The sequence below is a fragment of the Polypterus senegalus genome, chromosome 16, assembly GCF_016835505.1.
Source record: "Polypterus senegalus isolate Bchr_013 chromosome 16, ASM1683550v1, whole genome shotgun sequence".
Classification (NCBI taxonomy): Eukaryota; Metazoa; Chordata; class Cladistia; order Polypteriformes; family Polypteridae; genus Polypterus; species Polypterus senegalus.
The window spans coordinates 17,258,695-17,277,197 of NC_053169.1; the positions used below are offsets into that span (position 1 = coordinate 17,258,695).

Below are 18,503 nucleotides of genomic sequence, written 5' to 3' on the forward strand. Positions count from 1 at the left end.
GTCAGGTCCATAAGTATTTGGATGGTGACACAATTTATGTAAAACTGGCACTGTGTGCCACCACAGTGGATCTGAAATGACACCATCGAGATGTAATTGAGGTGTAGACTTACAGTTTTAATTTACGGGGTTTAACAAAAATTTTGTATGAGCCGGTTAGAAAAGAAAGCCATTTGTACACATGGTGTCTAGAACCCCATTTTCAGGGACTCAGAAGTATTTGGACGAACTAACATAATCATGAATGTAATGATCAGTTTCAATATTTAGTTGAAAACTCTTAACAGTCAATGTCTGCCTGAGATCTGAGCCCACAACCTTCTCCAAGCACTGGGTTTCCACCCTCCTGTTGCTTTGCCCGGCCTTTACTGCCGCTGTCCTCCGGTCCGTTGGACTTTCTGCCATCCGCCAGTGAACTGCATGTCCAGTTGGGTTGAGGTCAGTTGAGTGACTCGGCCATTGAAGAATCTTCCACTCCTTTGTGTTGTAAAGCCCTTGTTTTGCTGTCCCAGGATGTTTTGGCTCATCGTCCATCTGTTCTGTGAAGTGTCGTCCTGTCAGCTTTGCAGCAATTGTCTGAATCTGAGCAGACAGCATAACACCCTGGACACTTCAGAATTCATCCTGATACTTCTGCCAGCGGTCATATCACCAATAAACACCGGTGACCGACTTCATTGGCAGCCGCACCTGATCAGGCCATAACACTGCCTTCAGCATGTTTCACAGATGATGTGGTATTCATCAGATCAGACCATGAGCTGTTCCTTCTCTTCTCCATAGTCTTCTCTATCCATCGTTCTGGTACATATTGATTTTTAGCCTACGGGGAGGAGGAGACAGGCAGTTGCGAATGTGGCCACAAGTGGAGAGGGGAGAAGGTGTTCATGGGAAAGGGTCAAGCACGAGCGACAAGCCGCTCCAAGGAATCCTGTGGATGTTAAGGGATGGCAGCAGGAGAAGGGAGCAAGGGCTGCACGCCGAGGGATGGTGGCGAAGACACAAGCCGCATAAAAAGGGTTGAATGCGCCAGTCTGAGGACGTCTCGTCTTGCTGAGGGGACGTCAGCTTTAGAAGGAAGCACAGAGGTTCATGATGGTTACGAAAGAGGCTGATCCTGTCTGCTTAAACCAAGATTTGAACCTGTTTAGATTCATTCGCCCTGCCCGGGATTGGTTCCTGCCTTGCGCCCTGTGTTGGCTGGGATTGGCTCCAGCTGACCCCCGTGACCCTGTGTTTGGATTCAGCGGGTTGGAAAATGGATGGATGGATAGATTCATTTATTTAGTGCTGATTTGAACCTTCACTCAGGCATTTTTTATTGAGGATTCTTTATTTATTTATGGAAATACGGCATCTGCACTTGATTGTTGTTTGGAAATTCAAAGCACGAAGCACTTTGCACCAAACCTTTGCTGTTTTATGTGTCCTCAATGCCTAATTCATCTCGGTATATGACTAGCGATGCCCAGGGTTCAAGGAGGCGTATTTCTGCTGTGGGCAACCCGGGCATCACAATAACCCATAATGAGAAAGTAAAGATGTGCCTTTAGAGTGGTTAACAAATATATTAAAAATCAAAAACTGAAATTCCTGTAAGTATTCAGACGCTGTCCTGTGTCACCCGACATTGTGCTCAGGTAGATCCTGTTTGCTTTAATTCTCCATGAGATGTGTCTATAACTTGATCGGACTCCAACTTTGGCAAACCAAACTGAATTGACTGGATGTCACCTAGAAAGGCATCTCACGGCAAAAACCAAGCTGTAAAGTTTGAGCAACTCCCTGTAGACCTCCGCGATTAAACTGTGGTGAGGCATAGATCAGCGCAAGGCGATAAAACCATTTCTAAAGCTTAAGAGTCTTTTTAAGAGTACAGTGCCTCAATAATTATGAAACGGAAGAGGTTGGAACCACCAAGACCTTCTACAGAGTTGGCCGTCTGGCCAGACTGTGTAACTGGGCAAGTCAGGGAGGTGACCAAGAGCCCAATGTCACTCAAAGTGAGCTGCAGAAGTCTTCTGCTGATGGAAGGATGGCCCTCTGAGGAGCACTCCTTCAAACAGCCATCAATGGTGAAGTGGCAAGACGGAAGCCACTCTTCAACAACAACAACATTTATTTATATAGCACATTTTCATACAAACAGCTCAAAGTGCTTTACATAATAAAGAATAGAAAAATAAAAGACACAATAAGAAAACAAAATAAATCAACATTAATTAACATCGAATAAGAGTAAGGTTCAATGGCCAGGGGGGACAGAAAAAAACAAAAAAACTCCAGACGGCTGGAGAAAAAATAAAATCTGCAGGGGTTCCAGGCCATGAGACCGCCCAGTCCCCTCTGGGCATTCTACCTAACATAAATGAAGTCCTCTTTGGATTTAGGGTTTTCGCGGAAGGGCTTGATGAAAATGATGGTCACGTAGACTTCTGCCTTTTAATCCGTCCATCATTGTTGGAGCATCATGAAGCTTTGAGTAGGTGGAGGTGGCGCAGGCCACCACCACAAAGAAACCGGAAAAAGAAACAGAAAAGAGAGTAGGGGTCAGTACGGAAGAAAAGGCATATGACAGTTGGCTTGGACACTGAGAGAATGAAGGGAAAATGAGACAAAAAAATCTAATGAGACAAAAAATTAAACTTTTTAGACAGAACTCTACACACTATATCTGGTTATGACAGGCACTGCTCATCACCTGCCCAATACCATCACTACATTGAAGTCTGAAGGTGGTAGCTTCAAGCTATGGTGGTGCTTTTCAGTGGCAGGGACAGGGAGACTGCTGAGAATTGAGGGAAGGATGAAAGCAGCCAAATACAAAGAGGTCTTTGAAGAAGATCTTCTCCAGAGTGCACGCCACCTCAGACTGGGTGGACAGTTCACCTTGCAGCATATAGCCAAGACACTGCTGGAGTGGCTTCAGCACAAGTCTCTGACTGTCCTTGAGTGGCCCAACAAAAGTCCAGACTTAAACACCATGCAACATCTGGGGAGAGACCTGAAGATGGCACTTCACAGACGCTTCTTAATCATCCTTGAGAAGGAATGGAATAAACTGCTCAAATGTAGAATTGCAAAGCTAGTTGAGACTCACCCAGGAAGACTTGGAAGCTGTAATTGATGACAAAGTGGCTTCTTCCTCCAGGTGCTGAATTAAGGGTCTGAATACTTTCAATTTTTTGATAGATTTCACTTTTTAAACCTTTCTAAAACACATTCTCACTTTGAAATCATGGGTTATTGAGTGCAGACTGATGGGCAAAAACAGCTTATTTGTCCATTTAAAATGACATCTACAACTTAATTAAATGTGCTGGAACAGAAAGTGTCTAAATGTTTTTGGAATCTTCATTCACATTAATGCCATCACATGATTTAGTAATGCCGTGCATTAATTTAGCCAAGCAGGTTGGGAAAATAATACAGCAAAATACGTAATATACTTCAAAGTCTTCTGTTGCCTCAAGTTTCACAACACAAAGGCCTGCTTCTTCTCCAGAGAGGATCCTTACAGTGTGGACTTGAGGAGCAATATGGTCACCTCCGTAACGTCATAGATGGAGGGCCGCAGTGGCTGCAGGTTTTTGTTCTAACCCGGTTGCTTTATTAGAAGTGTCAGGGATGCCAGGGGCCATGACCCGGCTGGGACGACACGAAGGACCGGATGTGGGTCTGCACCCACCCTGGATCACGTGGGGGTTGCCTTCCGGGTTGCTTTGGGGGCCACGGGTACAGGGCATGGAAGCTCCACCCTGTAGGGGCCCGTGGTCACCGCCAGGAGGCGCCCCAATGCCTTGGGGACCTGTTACCCCAGCACTTCCGCCACACCAGGAAGTGCTGGGGGGAAGATTTATGACGGCGTCCGGAGAGCAGCCGGGAGGACAGCCGGCACTTCCGCCACGCTGGGGCGTGGCCAGAGGAGGAATGCCGGGAACACCTGGTGCTCATCCGGGTACCATATAAAAGGGGCCGTCTCCATTCATTCGAGGCTGGAGTCGGGAGGTGGAAGGACGAAGCACAGAGGAGCTGTGGAGGCGGCCCAAAGACAAGGCATTGTGAGGCCAGGACTGTGTTTGGGGTGTTTGTGCACGTGACTGGGGTCTGAGTGACCTTTGAACTGGGGGTCTTTGTGACCAGTAATTGTAAATATTGTGTAAATAAACGTGTGGTGATGCTTAAACAACATGTCCGCCTGTCTGTGTCCGGGCCGGGTTCACATCTGGTGTAGTCGGCAGGATGCTCCGCCTGTTTCAAGGCAGGGATCTGGAAAAAGAACATTAGAAGGCAACCCCCACGTGATGCAGGGTGGGTGCAGACCCACATCCGGTCCTTCATGTCGTCCCGGCCGGGTCATGGCCCCTGGCATCCCTGACAGAAGCCAATAATCACCAATAACAGATCTTATTGAATTTCATGGCGTGTTAGTGTTTTGACTCTGCCATGTCAGTTCATTCTTAATTAAATCATTGATTTTTTTTCCCCTTTCTAATGATACATGTGTCATCCAAGTGATCTGACACCTAAAACGGATGAGGAATTTTCAGTTCTTCACTTTCTCTTCAGTTTCCTTCTGAGTACTTAATCAAACCAAATAGCGAATGATGAATACACGCGGGTGGAAATGGAGGCAAGCTCAATGGAGAACTGCTGTGTCATTTGAATCTTCTTGCTAATAAGGAGAAGTTAATGAATTCCGCTGTCTAAGACTAAGACAAGCAATTAAGGGCAGAAAAATGGCACTTGAGCAATAAGTGCCTCATCAGCAATGAATGATAACAACATTTATTTCTATAGCACATTTTCATACAAATGATGGAGCTCAAAGTGCTTTACAGGATGAAGAAAAGAGAAAAATGACAAAATAAATTGGAAAATAGAATTAGGGAACGCTAATTAACATAGAATAAAAGTAAGGTCCGATGGGCATGGAGGACAGAAAAAACAAAAAAAAACTCCAGACGGCTGGAGAAAAAAAATAAAAATCTGCAGGGGTTCCAAGGCCACCAGACCACCCAGCCAGCCCCCTCTAGTCATTCTACCTAACATCAATGACCTCAATCAGTCCTCATGGTGTTCAGGGTTCACAGGACTTGATGATGACGGTCATGTGGACTTCTGGCCTTTAATCCATCAGTGTTGGGACATCACGGTGCTTTGATCAGGTGGTGGTGGCGCAAATCGCTACCACGGAAAACCATAAAAAGAACAGAAGAGAAAGTAGGAGTTAGTACGTGTGACGGAGCCACCATGAATGATAATGATAATTAAATGCATATACAGAGTATCATGTGTAAACTAAAATGAAGCTCTGAGAAAGCCAAGTTAAAATAATGAGTTTTTAGCAGTTTCTTAAAGTGCTCCACCGTATCAGCCTGGTGAAGTTCTATCAGTCAGCTATTTCAGATTTTAGGTGCCTAACAGCAGAAGGCCGTCTGCCTCACCACTTCTTTTAAGTTTAGCTCTTGGAATTCTAAGCAGACCGTCATTTGAAGATCTAAGGTTACGATTTGGAGTGTAAGCTGTCAGCCATTCTGAAATATGGGATGGAGTGAGATGATTGACGGCTTTGTAAACCATCAGCAGTATTTTAAAGTCAATTCTAAATGGCACAGGAAACCAGTGCAGTGACGCCAAGACTGGCGTGATGTGCTCAGATTTTCTTTTCCTCGTTAAGATTCTGACAGCTGCATTCTGCACTCGTTGCAATCGATTGATGTCTTTTGACTTCTCATGAAGCAGAAACTTGAAGCCTCTGCGGCCCTCCAGGACCACTGACGTCGCTCAGCCCTGATTTAACTAAATAGCAAATCAATTAAATGAAGTTAATTAGTAGCAGAAACTAGTCAGTAATTAAAAGAATGGTTAGAAGTCACTACAGTAAACACTGTGGCCACTGTGGCTCTCCAGGATCAGAGCTGGACACCTCTGCCTTAGATCTACAAATCATGAAACTCCATCTTAGTGCCATTCTCTAAAAATGCAAACTAAAATGGGAAATTTGTAATATGATATGACTGAATATTCTAAACTATTTTGGCTTAGGCTGCGGTGAGCTGGTGTCCTGCCCGGGGTTTGTTTCCTGCCTTGCGCCCTGTGTTGGCTGGGATTGGCTCCAGCAGACCCCCGTGACCCTGTAGTTAGGATATAGCGAGTTGGATAATGGATGAATGGATGGATTTTGGCATAGGCTCATATTCATTAAATACTGCAGTTTGTGCCTTGAACATTGCTTTGACATCATTATAAATATAAGAATACAAACGTAACTATACATCAGAAAAAAAACAATCAAGAGTTGGGCAGGTAGAAGTTTAAATTAAAGTAAATGTGCAGAAGTCCGTGTTTATGCATGCTGCCTTTGGAAAAGGAACTTATCCATGGTCTTTTTTAAACTTCATTTAATGTAACACAATAGCATGAATAAATAACTCGCATGTGAATCCGTGGGAATCTAATCTTCTGCTCATCCTTCTTTCATTCAACTGGAAACTTAAAACTAAACTTTGGTATAATGTATTTTTTTACATTTAGGAACTTATTCCACTTGATAATAATGATAAACAGACCGAGCCAGGGCAACCACAGCTTTCACCTGGCATTTCTACAATCAATCTGGATCAGGAATTTCCAGGTGGCTCTTTTCTTTTTCTTTTTTTTTCCCCTTTATTTAATGAGTGTATTGTTCTTCTCCCAGACAGTTTGAAGAGTTATTGCTTTCACGATCCCAATGTCTGTTTGTTAAAAACGCAAAACCGTGCCAGTCCCCTAACACTTCAGAATGTTTGATAGGAATTAATTGTGACTTACTTTTTAGACAAGGCTGCTTTGAAATGTATTTTTCTTTCTAGATTCGCTTCCTGTATTCCAATATTCCCTTTTTATGCCGAGATGCACATCTTTGTCATCACTTCCTTGCCGGCATGTGGTTTTATTTTCCCCTACATTGACAAATAGCAGATTGCTATGGTTACGTAAGTTAAGAAACTCATAAGAAATTGAGTCAAGAAGCTGCCATTTTCCGGTGACTCAAGCTTTGAGAAGCTAATCTTTTTTATAGCCATACATCATTAAATTTTATACATCTGCCTGTTCCTTTATGGATGAATTGGACAATACCCCATAAGTGATCCTTAGATGAGATGCCAGTGAATCACAGGTCCACTCAAACAGGCTCACATGGCACCCATTTAAAGGCACCAGTTATCCTAACCTGTATGTCTCAGGGAGGAGAGGAGAAACCAAACTACCCAAAGAAAAACCCGCTCATACTTTGCTGTGGCTTTTGCAGGCCGTGTAAAATGTATTTCTCGTAGCATTTCCTTTCTAGTAATTTTTAAAGGTTTGTACCCTGAGTTTTTAGATGAAATGATAACCAGATACTTGAAATCCCAGGCCACCAAACAGCTGAAGGTCAAGTACCGCTGTTCCTTTTCATGCCTATTTAATTTAATCTGTGGAGTAAAGTTTTGAATAAGTGGTTTTGTATTCATATTGTGAAACAGCAAACAGACAAACTGCAACGGAGAGCGCAAGTAGTCTTCAAAAACGATTAATAACACTGAGCAACAAATTTAGTTTAAAACGTTTGCTTCCATAAAAAAGTTTTGGTGGTTATGATAGACGGCTTCACACTGAACACAAACGTAAATCCAAATGATTGAATCATGTAGGAGTTTGAAGAAACATTAAATCAACTTTTATTGAATTTAGCACGTTTAATCGCTTAATGATCCTGACACATTGCATTCGTTCAGTTGAGCTAAAATGTTTTGCTGCTGATTTTTATTTGATGCAGGGCTGGATTAAGGCCTTTAGAGGCCCTGAGTTCTTCACAGAGTTTGGTGCTTCAATATATAAACAATAACAAACTAGAAAATAACATTTTATTTGTTAAAATGAAACCAAACTTACAGTAAGATGGAAAATAATGTTCACTTTTGTATACTTCCACTTAATTTATATTTGAAAAGTTTTCTCTTACTTTTTCTAATTGCAAAGTCTTTGATCAAGCAGATGAGATCTGCTTCTGTACTTAATAAAGATAATTAAGGCATCAGGCCTGCCTTTTTAAAAGTCAATTCTAAATGACACGGGGAACCAGTGTAGTGACGCTAAGACTGGCGTGATGTGCTCGGATTTTCTTTTCCTCGTTAAGATTCTGACAGCTGCATTCTGCACTTGTTGTAACTGATTGATGTCTTTTGACTTCTCATGAAGCAGAAACTTGAAGCCTCTGCGGCCCTTCAGGACCACTGACGTCGCTCAACCCTGATTTAACTAAATAGCAAATCAATTAAATGAAGTTAATTAGTAGCAGAAACTAGTCAGTAATTAAGAGAATGGTTAGAAGTCACTACAGTAATCACTGTGGCCACTGTGGCTTTCCAGGATCAGAGTTGGCCACCTCTGCCTTAGATCTACAAATCATGAAACTCCATCTTAGTGCCGTTCTCTTAAAATGGGAAATTTGTAATATGATATGACTGAGTATTCTAAACTATTTTGGCTTAGGCTCATATTCATTAAATACTGCAGTTTGTGCCTTGAACATTGCTTTGACATCATCCTTATATATAATTTGATACTCTCCGTATGTATGTTGTTCACGTCAATACCCCGTATGTATGGTTTTCGCGTCAATACCTCGACTCAATACAGGTTAGAACCATGCAATGGGACTCTGCGTCTGTAGTTAGAACATAACGTGCCAAACGCGGACGCAATATTGCATGATTGGCTAAGAATGTTCGAATGTTTCAGTGACGCCGCTGGACGGCCGAGTATAGTAAGTCGGTGTTGGTTCGAGCAGATAACAGTAAGTTTGGTTGGTTTTTGGAATGTTGGTTTGGTGGGGCGTACTTTCCAGGACTAACATCGTTGACTGACTTAAATCCTTCGACAGCTCCGGAACCGTAAGTAATTTAGAACGTATCGCCATTTGCTTGGTATGTCGAAATCTATCTTTGGGCAGTTTGGTTTTGGCATCCGTCCTTTTGACATCTATTGGCAAATTGAGTAATGACGGCTGGGTATTAACAACGGTCACTGTTTAAATTTTAGCCGATCTCAGATCTAAAATGAACACGGCAACATAATTATTACTCCGACTCTGATTAAAGTCGTAAAATACAGTTTGTTTTGAAAATTTGTTTGCTGGAAAAACTCAAATGAGGTGCGCCGAAGAGCCGAGTTCACATCTCGCAGCCCCGTTTAAACAGGAAACTCTTCATTACATTGGCTGAAAAGATCTATTTTAAGCACAAATCAGTGCCATGATAACAAAATTATTTCAAGGACTTAAAAAAACAAATAATTCTTGGCAGAGAAAGTATGGATTTCACAAACGTAGAATTTGTAGCCCGATTCGATCGGGATCCCAGTCGCTAGTTATAAATATAAGAATACAAACATAACTATACAATTTTATTTTTCAAAATGAAACCAAACTTACAGTAAGTTGGAAAATAATATTTATTTTTGTATACTTCCACTTTATATTTGAAAAGTTTTCTCTTTTTCTAATTGCAATGTCTTTGATCAAGCAGATGAGATCTGCTTCTATACTTACTAGAGATAAGTAAGACATCAGGCCAGCCTTGTTGCAGGCAGTAGTTGTTCTGTTGGGATTTGTAATATACAACTGAGAAAATGAACACTCAGCTAAGCAACTTGTGACTATTTAATGTTAAAAATATACAAAAGCAAATGTCTACATTTGGAAATGCACACTCAATGTTGTCTTCTACAATACACTGGTCTACAAAAAAATATTCTTTGTTTGCTTCTGGGATCTTCAGACCTGCTCTTTATTAAGTTTTTTACACTCATTCATATATGAACTCAGAATTAAGCTATCACGTCAGGTTTTTGAGATCCACATCATTGCCATTTTGACACTTTTGAATATCAATATAACGTATCAACACGATATCTAGAGTTTGAACTCTGTCCAACCAAAATTGTTTGAATGTGTTTATTCTGAAAACAAACCAGAAGATGATACCAGAGACATGTTAAAGTATATTTATGTCAATTTACCTCAATATGAAAGTGAGGTCAGCGTGCCCAGAAATGTTGGAGGCACTCGCTTTTGCGATTGTACTGCACATCCATCGCTCTTTGCACGAACCAACAGTAGTCACCCATCATGCTCGGAGTTAATTTTTCCCAATATCAGTTTTCCATCACCTTTGTATCTTGATGAAATCTTTCCCCGTGCTCATCGCTGACATCGCTCAGATTTGGTGGAAAAAAGTCGAGATGAGAATGTAAAAAAATACATCTCTCGCTCCCGTAAGCTAATATACTTTCAGCAGGTTCTCCACAAGCTCAGCATAATTCTCTGCTCTGCTCTTGTGACTGTCAAGAAAAATCTGGACAACCTGCTCATTCAGTTGGCTTCAGTTTCCTTTTGAACTCCTCGTCAAGCATCATTTCACGGATTTCAGGGCCAACAAAAACGCCTTCCTAAATTTTAGCTAAAACACGTCGCCCTTACTGTCCAGTCACCCTAGTTGTCCAAGACCTGGAACATCATAACTAAAAAATGGGATGTGCTGGACGAAAACGGTTTTCAGATTTGGAGTCAGCAAGTGAAATTTGTTAAACTACAGGTGAAAGAATCCCAGTGGCAAAATGCTTGTTAACCAGTGGTATATGAAGTTCAGCATGACTGCACAACTGAACGGGACAGCCAACATGACCATGACAAGAACGATCATGTGAGCCCCAGTGGACTGTGTGGCCGTTACCAGAGTCTAAATTTTTTATGTTCCCAATATTAATGTATATCATTAATGTCTATTATTAATATTTTATGGCACGGTGGCACAGTGGGTAGCGCTGCTGCCTCGCAGTAAGGAGACCTGGTTTCGCTTCCCGGGTCCTCCCTGTGTAGAGTTTGCATTTTCTCCCCGTGCCTGCATGGGTTTCCTCCCACAGTCCAAAGACATGCAGGTTAGGTGGATTGGCGATCCTAAATTGTGTGTGTGTGTGTGTGTGTGCCCTGCGGTGTGCTGGCACCCTGCCCAGGGTTTGTTTCCTACCTTGCGCCCTGTGTTGGCTGGGATTGGCTCCAGCAGACCCCCGTGACCCTATAGTTAGGATATAGCGGGTTGGATAATGGATGGCTGGATGGATTCATATTTTATGATTATTTTTATTATTGTATATATACATATATTATGTTTTCATGCAACCCTTACATACTGTTCATATTTCATGCCTTCACATATGGTTACGTAACACACAGCCATACCGTTGCCCGGGTAAAGCTCAGCACTAACACTGTTGCCATTTTTACAGCCAGAGTAAACCTCAGGTCTTATGCAAGACGCGTATATACAGTAGGCCGAGTGACACCCGGACGTTGAAAAGCTTATTGATTCTGTCACCATCTCTGACTTTCAGAATGGTCCTTATCAAGCATCATTTTATGTGTGAATGCTGAAGTATAGAACAAAAGAAATATGCAGTTTATATTCAATATTCAGGCTCAAATACTGCTGTTGCAGCTAATAATCAATGCTACTGACATACAAATGAATTTCATTTTTCTTCATTTTTGCTATATGTCACATGAGAGTAAGTATTGTGATGGGCTCAGACGTCTTCTTTGAGCTTTCTGACACCACATCACGCTTTGGGCAGCCCAGAACACATTTTGACCAGTACTGGTGTGGTGTCCATTTATTTTGGATAATGTGTGCTTATGTGCCTTCCTTGTACTTAACTGGAACAAAGATGCCTTGTAAAATTGGAACTGCTACAGTGGAAAAATGGGACATTTGGTTTGGCTTTTCTTATTGCCGCGTTTTTCTAATTGACTTCTCCATTCTCATACTAGAGGTGGACACCCAGTGATTTCCTGAGTTCTTTGTCACCAGCTCAGTCAGTACTGTTTTGCTTTCATTTGACATTTGTTCTTATTTTATGTTACATTACCATGAGGGAAGAAAAATTTAGGAAAGATTGGGAGATGGAATTATCAAAATTATAGTAAAAGAACTAAGAATACACTCAAGACCAGGAAGACAACTGAACATTAACCTAAGCCAAAGTGCTGATCCAAATGCAGAGTCATTTAAATCAATATAGGTGTTAACATTTTGAAGAATGCTGAGTCTAAGACAAAGTTTTCAATACAATGTTGACTCAAATGCTGTCATCAAATTATAACAATGATGGAACATCCATCGCAGTCCCTCTAATGCCAAGCCATTGTATCACGACAACCGCACGACAAAATGGCAATGTACTCTAAATTCAAAACAGCAGTGCAGTAAATTCAAGATCAAAACAATGAAGTAATATTCTTCACTTGTGATGAGTAAACTCAACGGTATTCACTTCGCCTCGAGTTCGGAGAAATCACAGAAGTGTTCACGAATATCACCAAACTCAGCAAAATGCATTGTAGTTAATGGGGAAGGACTAACGGAACTAGATGTGACTGAATTATAATGGTTCACTCATCTTTGAAGTGTCCCTGAGGGCTAGGGAAACATCTGCCAACCATACTGGACCGATTAGTGTGGCCAAAAAGATGAGCCTAGCTCAGGGGTCCTCAATCCCAGTCCTGGAGAGCCGCAGTGGCTGCAGGTTTTTGTTCTGACCTGGTTGCTTAATTAGAAAGCAATTCTTGCCAATGAAGCACTAACAAGCTATGAAATTAAATGAACTCTGCTATGTCAGGTCATTCTCATATCCTAGATTTTCTTTCCCTTTCTATCATGCAAATGATTTGAAGGCTAAAATGGACGAGTAATTCTCAGTCCTTCACTTTTTTCTCTTCATTTTTCTTCTAAGTATTTAATTAAACCCAATAGTGCAGATAAATACACACAAGTGTAAATGTACATACGCTAAATGGAGAAATGCTGCTCTCTCTTGTCATTTGCATGTTATTGATAATAAGGAGCAATTAAAATAGCTGTTTAAGACAAAATTAAGTAATAAGGGCTCAAAATCACTAAAGTGAAGCAGAAGTGTTACTTTAGCAATAAGTGCTTTTTATTAAGCAACTGGGTTGGAGCAAAAACCTGCAGCCACTGCGGCTCTCCAGGACCGTGATTGAGGACCCCTGCCCTAGCTGTGTGGCAGCAATGCCAACCACCGCAACACCGTGCCTCCATGAGACCAAAGAAGAGCTAGTCATGGACGCGCAATCATATATTTCATCAAAACAAAACAGAAATGCCTAAATCATAGTCAAAAGTCAGAAAAAATATGTCGGTCTTTGAAAGGCAGAAAATTCAACGTGGTGTGTCTTGATTGAAGCCACTGGCTCATTCTATTTTTTGAAGTCATGCAGAAGGCTCTCCAAACTGTCTGTGCTGATGCTTTGCACTTTTTCTTCTATCAAAAAGATAGAAACGTCTTGTAAATAGTAATAAGTCTTTTGTTATTATTATTTCATAGAGTCTCCTGTGTGTTTGGACACGTGGCTAATTATGCAGGCACAGGGCACGTGCCGTCTTCTCTTATACTGACGTGGAATTCGAAGATTGGTGACAAACAGGAATAACTCTTTATTTATGTTGTACTAGGGGGCTTTGCCCCCTGTTCGCTTCGCTCGCCAACCCCTGTTTTTGTTTTTTTGGGATGCACACCTTTAAGATTTTTTTTTTTCTTTGAATTTTTGCTATTTCATTAGTTTCACTTTTATTTCAGAACTTCTGTAAAAACAATATTTGGAATCTTTCGAGTCCCAATGTGCTGAATCTTTTTAATGAGCTCCGTGAGACGCGTTTAATGACTTTGTACCATAATTCAGGATAGGTTTCTCTGTTTGGAATTTCAGCACAGACAAAACCGTCTTCAGCACAGAAAAAACGATCTTCATTATCAGCAGTTAATAATTTGTTTTGCAAAGTAACCAACCAAATGCATGTGAGGTAAATTCCGTTTTTGAAATTCTCTGACTTAAATTTCAAAGTCTTACAATATTTACATACTTCCGACATATCACCTACTGTGTGTCCATATATTCGATCTCTATTCACCTTTTCGTTATTTCTCCGAGTAATAAGTTCTCTTTCTTTGCGCTAATGCGACGTTTACTTTCTTTTTTTTTTTTGACACTGTCGTTTTTTTCTGCCTTCATATTCTGTATCTTGCTCTGCATGTGTTTCGCGCCTACGTTTTTTTTTTGAGTCTTTTGAATTCCAGTTTTCATTTTCTCTAACCTGCTCTGCATGTGTTTGACCCCCTTGTTTTTTAACCTCTTTATGACGCTTTACTTTGTTTTCTACTTTGTCTTTTATTTCTGACCTCGCTTTATCCTGCTTTTGTTTCAATGACACCTGGTCCATGGTGATTATTTTCCCTTCCTTGAGTAATAATTTCTGTTTGTTTGCTCTCCTGCGATCTTTACTTTCTTTTTTTATACTTTCTAATTTTCCTACTTTCATATTCTTTAACTTTCTCCACATGTGTATTGCGCCAATGTTTTGGTTTTTTTTGAGCCTTTCCAATTCCACTGCTTTCCTAATCTCTAACCTGCTCTTCATGTGTATAGCGGCAACGTCCCGATTGGACCTGCTTTTTTTTTTCAATTCCACTTGTTCCAGGCTGATAATTACTTTCTTTATTTTCTGAATTTGCACCTAAATTATTCTTTTTCTTTTTTTTCTCTCCAACGCTTTTGGGTCTCTTTTCTCCATACTGCTTTCTTCTTCGCTTAGATGTCGACATTTCATTTATAACGTATTGTCCTTATACGTTTTATATGCGCTGAGAGCCCTGGATCTGCGTGTGCTCAAAGCCAAAACACGACTGAGTATGTTGCTGCCCGTGCTCTTATTTTATATATTGGTTGTAAGTAGGGCGTGTCTTGCAAGAATCTCATGTTCTGTGTCATCGTGAGACGCTCCTGGGTCAATCTCTTGGCACAGAGTCTCATGTTTAAGGTCCCCGCGAGACGCTCCGTGGCCAGTCTCTTTAGTCTGGTGGGTCTTTTAAGTGCCTTCTGTGATCTTAATGTGAAGATCACGTCTCGTCGCCCTACTGTTTCTTCAGGATTTTTTTTTTATAATGGAGAGATTTGTTTCGTATAATTTTCGTAACCTGCATTATTCACTTATCTGTTCTACAGCTCACTACGTCCCACAGAGTCTGTAGTTGAAATGATCAGCTTTATGTACAGTACCTGGGGGGCGGTCCCATCAAATGTTGGCTGTTATAGTCCTGGGAGATGTCACATAGCCGTCGCAAAGCATTAGGGGGCACTGGGGGAAAAAATTCTCCTAAACTGGCCAAATTATCAGTAAATAATTTGATGAACAAGGGTGAACGCGAAGCAGCAAATTTGCTGATCAACACTAATCTTCACTAATAACAAAAATAATGAATGAAAACAAAAGTCAAACCAAATTTCTGGTTACTCAAAAGCCCAAAGGATAAGTTTCTTTATCTAAAAAACATGACAAACTATTGCTTAAGATACTGATTCACTGTAAGAGAATGAAGATGTCTCTTGTGTTCACTTGCTTTTTGTTTATTGGTTTTAATCTCTTCCCCCCAGTGGTTATTGAGCGGACATCACCCCCTCCTTTAATAGAAGTGGCTCCAGAGATTTCCACATCAAGTGCAAGCCAAGTGATTGCACCCACGCAAGTGACAGGTAAGACTGACGCCAAACCATAAGATAATCTACTGTGGCATAACATCCCTGAACTGCACTCAGCAAACGACTGTGTGAGGTAACACACACAAACCACCTTTTAAATACTTATCTTTCAAACCAGCCAAAAAACATTACACCAAAACTTAAATATTCTTAATTTGCCAAATAGTGAAAGCAAATAAAAATAAATGGATGTGGCAAATCACCATGCCACCTGTAATATTTAAGGAGCTGTCATAGACAATACATTGAATGTGACATTCAGTCTCTTTAAGGTTACCTTGGTATGTAGCTGTGTCCTTTCTGCTTCTGCTCCTTCCTCGTTCTTCTCTTGAATATAATTTCACTTTAAGCGAATGACTTTTTAAACCTTGTCAGGGCCGAGGTGACCATCCCTAGCCTCTCTCTGTCCCATCCCATTTTGACAGACCATATCAGTACGTGTTGACGGCACGTCTTGTGTGATTTTGGGCTCTACAAAAATAAATTGTATTGTACGTGTACACAAAGGTAACCAATGGCTCGACACTTTTACTTTTATGCATGTGGAAAGTCCAGAAAAAGACCACTGGAACTTGACCTTTCTTAAAATATAACTCGACTGTTTAAAGTTTTGACTTTTCTCTCTGTAAAAGGTGTCTTACTGCTCTTGTGACTATAGAAACGTCCCCTCTCCTTAAAATGGCCTTCTCTCTTTACTAACACTTCCTCTTTGTGTGGTTTGACAAGTGACTTTACTAAGATCAAAAGTCCAAAGGCCAAATGAAATAAAAGAACTTACAGTTTAAATGTACAGTTACAATAACATACAAAATTGTCTATAATCGTTCTTAATAGTTTAACAAGAAATATAACATCTACTGCAATGTTAAAATCCCATTCCCCATCACTACTGAATGGCAGAGAAAGAAAAAAAGACCTTTAGGGTGAAGCAAGTAAAGAACTGAATATTTAAATTTTATTTTTTTGGTTATCGATTTTTCAGTGAATTAAACAAATAAAATAAAGAAGTAAACTAACTTGAAAATAACAATAGATAAAACAGAGGAAGATTTTAAGAGAAAATGACAAATAAAGAATGTGCTTTCACAAGAGTGCACCAGAGAAGATAGCAACACAACCACCAGATCAAAAATTGAATATTACAAAAAAAAACATCTACAGTACGCAATCTACGTGGAATTTATTTTGAAAACGACTCAAAAGGTGGGCAGGAAAAGATCAATAATTATCGATTCTGATACATTTCAGTGCATTGTTTTCTTTGTGACCTTCTTTTTAGCTCCTTAGCAAACTATCAAAAGACAGCCATCCTCAAACACATTATGGTTATGCTAAAAATGTTTCCATGTCCTCCATTTTGTTTTTGCTCTGATATTTTAGTAGGTGTTCTTTGTTCTTTCTTTATTGTATTTTTTTTAGAAGTGAATGAATGTGTAGTGAATCCAGATATCTGTGGAGCAGGATACTGCCATAACTTACCAGTGGGATACACCTGTCTATGCAATCCTGGCTTTCATTTCCATACTGAATTAGGCACTTGTGTTGGTGAGTTATATTCCCCATATTTCCTCCAAATACCAAAGACACATCTAAATGATTTCTCTTGTCATTTTCAGACATGTAAGGCTTTGTTCCTTTGGTTGAATTCTGGAATGGAAAGAACAAAAGCATATGATAAGACAGCATATGTTTTTTGGTATTGTTTTAATAAGGTACCACAAAATAAAGAAGTTGGAGTTCAGGGCACAGTGTTTTGCACGAGCAGAAAAATTGGCTTGTATTAATATTGAGCGAACTATTTCAGGATTTGGTGATATTAAAAGTGGTGTCCCTCAGGCATCGGTGCTCTTTTTAAAATAACATATATGATCTGGACAGGAATATAATCAATATGCTGGTTAAGGTTTTAGATACCATATATGCTCACGTATAAGTCGGGTGTTGAAACCTGAAAGCTCAATCATAAAATCAGACCCCGACTTATACGCTCGTTTAAAAAATGCGACACCTAATTATTTCTTTTTTTAACATCTTCTTGCCTCCTCCAATCTCGCAATAGTTACTCAGACATATTGAATTTTGTTTCAGCAGCGCAGTTACCAATTTCTTTCGACACTTCAACGACATTTAATTTAAAACCACCTTCATATTTTCTTCTGATTGAACGCTCTATCGTAGATAAGGGATGCTATTATGATAAAGTTATATGAAGATGTGGGATACAAAAAACAAAAATTATTGCAAACGTTGCTTCGGAATAGTTTGGGTATTACCGCGTGGTCACGTAGGCACAATAGAGAGCGAGAGAGGGTAGGAGCACGAGCTGATACAGCGCATTATCGCCCCCACATAGAAGTAAAAAAGGCAGTGTGCTCCGTGGTTACTTACTCAGGTTGGCGTTAGCATATCATAATCTCCTGGACCAATAGCGTAAGTTTTCCGCATTTGACCAACATTATAAAATAGCAGATATTATACTGTAAAATCAAGTCCCGACTTATCCGCAGGAGAACTTATCCGCGAGTATATACGGTAATTACCAAACTAGGTGCGGAATCAGCTAAATTGTTGCACAGAGAATGGAACAGCATACAGGCATGGGATGATTTATGGTGGATTAAATTTAATATAAATTAAGTGTAAAGTATTTCATGTAAGAAGCTGAATTGTCAGATTTGAATACACACGAGAGGTTTGAAATTTGAAAGCACACCTTATGAGAAGGTTTTGGGAGCCTTAACACACTCATTACAATCTAAATCCACACAGTGCACAGAAGGATGAGGTGTTAGGTTATACTTCACAACGTGTGGATTACAAGTCAATGTGGAGGTTATGCTTCAGTTCAAGAGCGCAGTGGTGAGGCCTC

The 18,503-nt window shown here is 40.4% G+C and overlaps 1 protein-coding gene across 11 annotated transcripts in view; it reads left to right on the forward strand.

Annotated features, from left to right (window-relative positions):
* The window catches only part of ltbp1 (latent transforming growth factor beta binding protein 1), a 432,727-nt gene that overhangs the window by 237,536 nt on the left and 176,688 nt on the right, over positions 1-18,503 (forward strand). For 9 of the 11 annotated variants that reach the window (XM_039738108.1, XM_039738103.1, XM_039738107.1 and 6 more), the window contains 3 exons: positions 6,538-6,637; positions 15,530-15,628; positions 17,054-17,179. In XM_039738108.1, the coding sequence (XP_039594042.1) occupies positions 6,538-6,637; positions 15,530-15,628; positions 17,054-17,179 (325 nt within the window). The remainder of the gene's footprint in view (positions 1-6,537; positions 6,638-15,529; positions 15,629-17,053; positions 17,180-18,503) is intronic. The other 2 variants (XM_039738105.1, XM_039738111.1) reach the window with 1 other exon arrangement.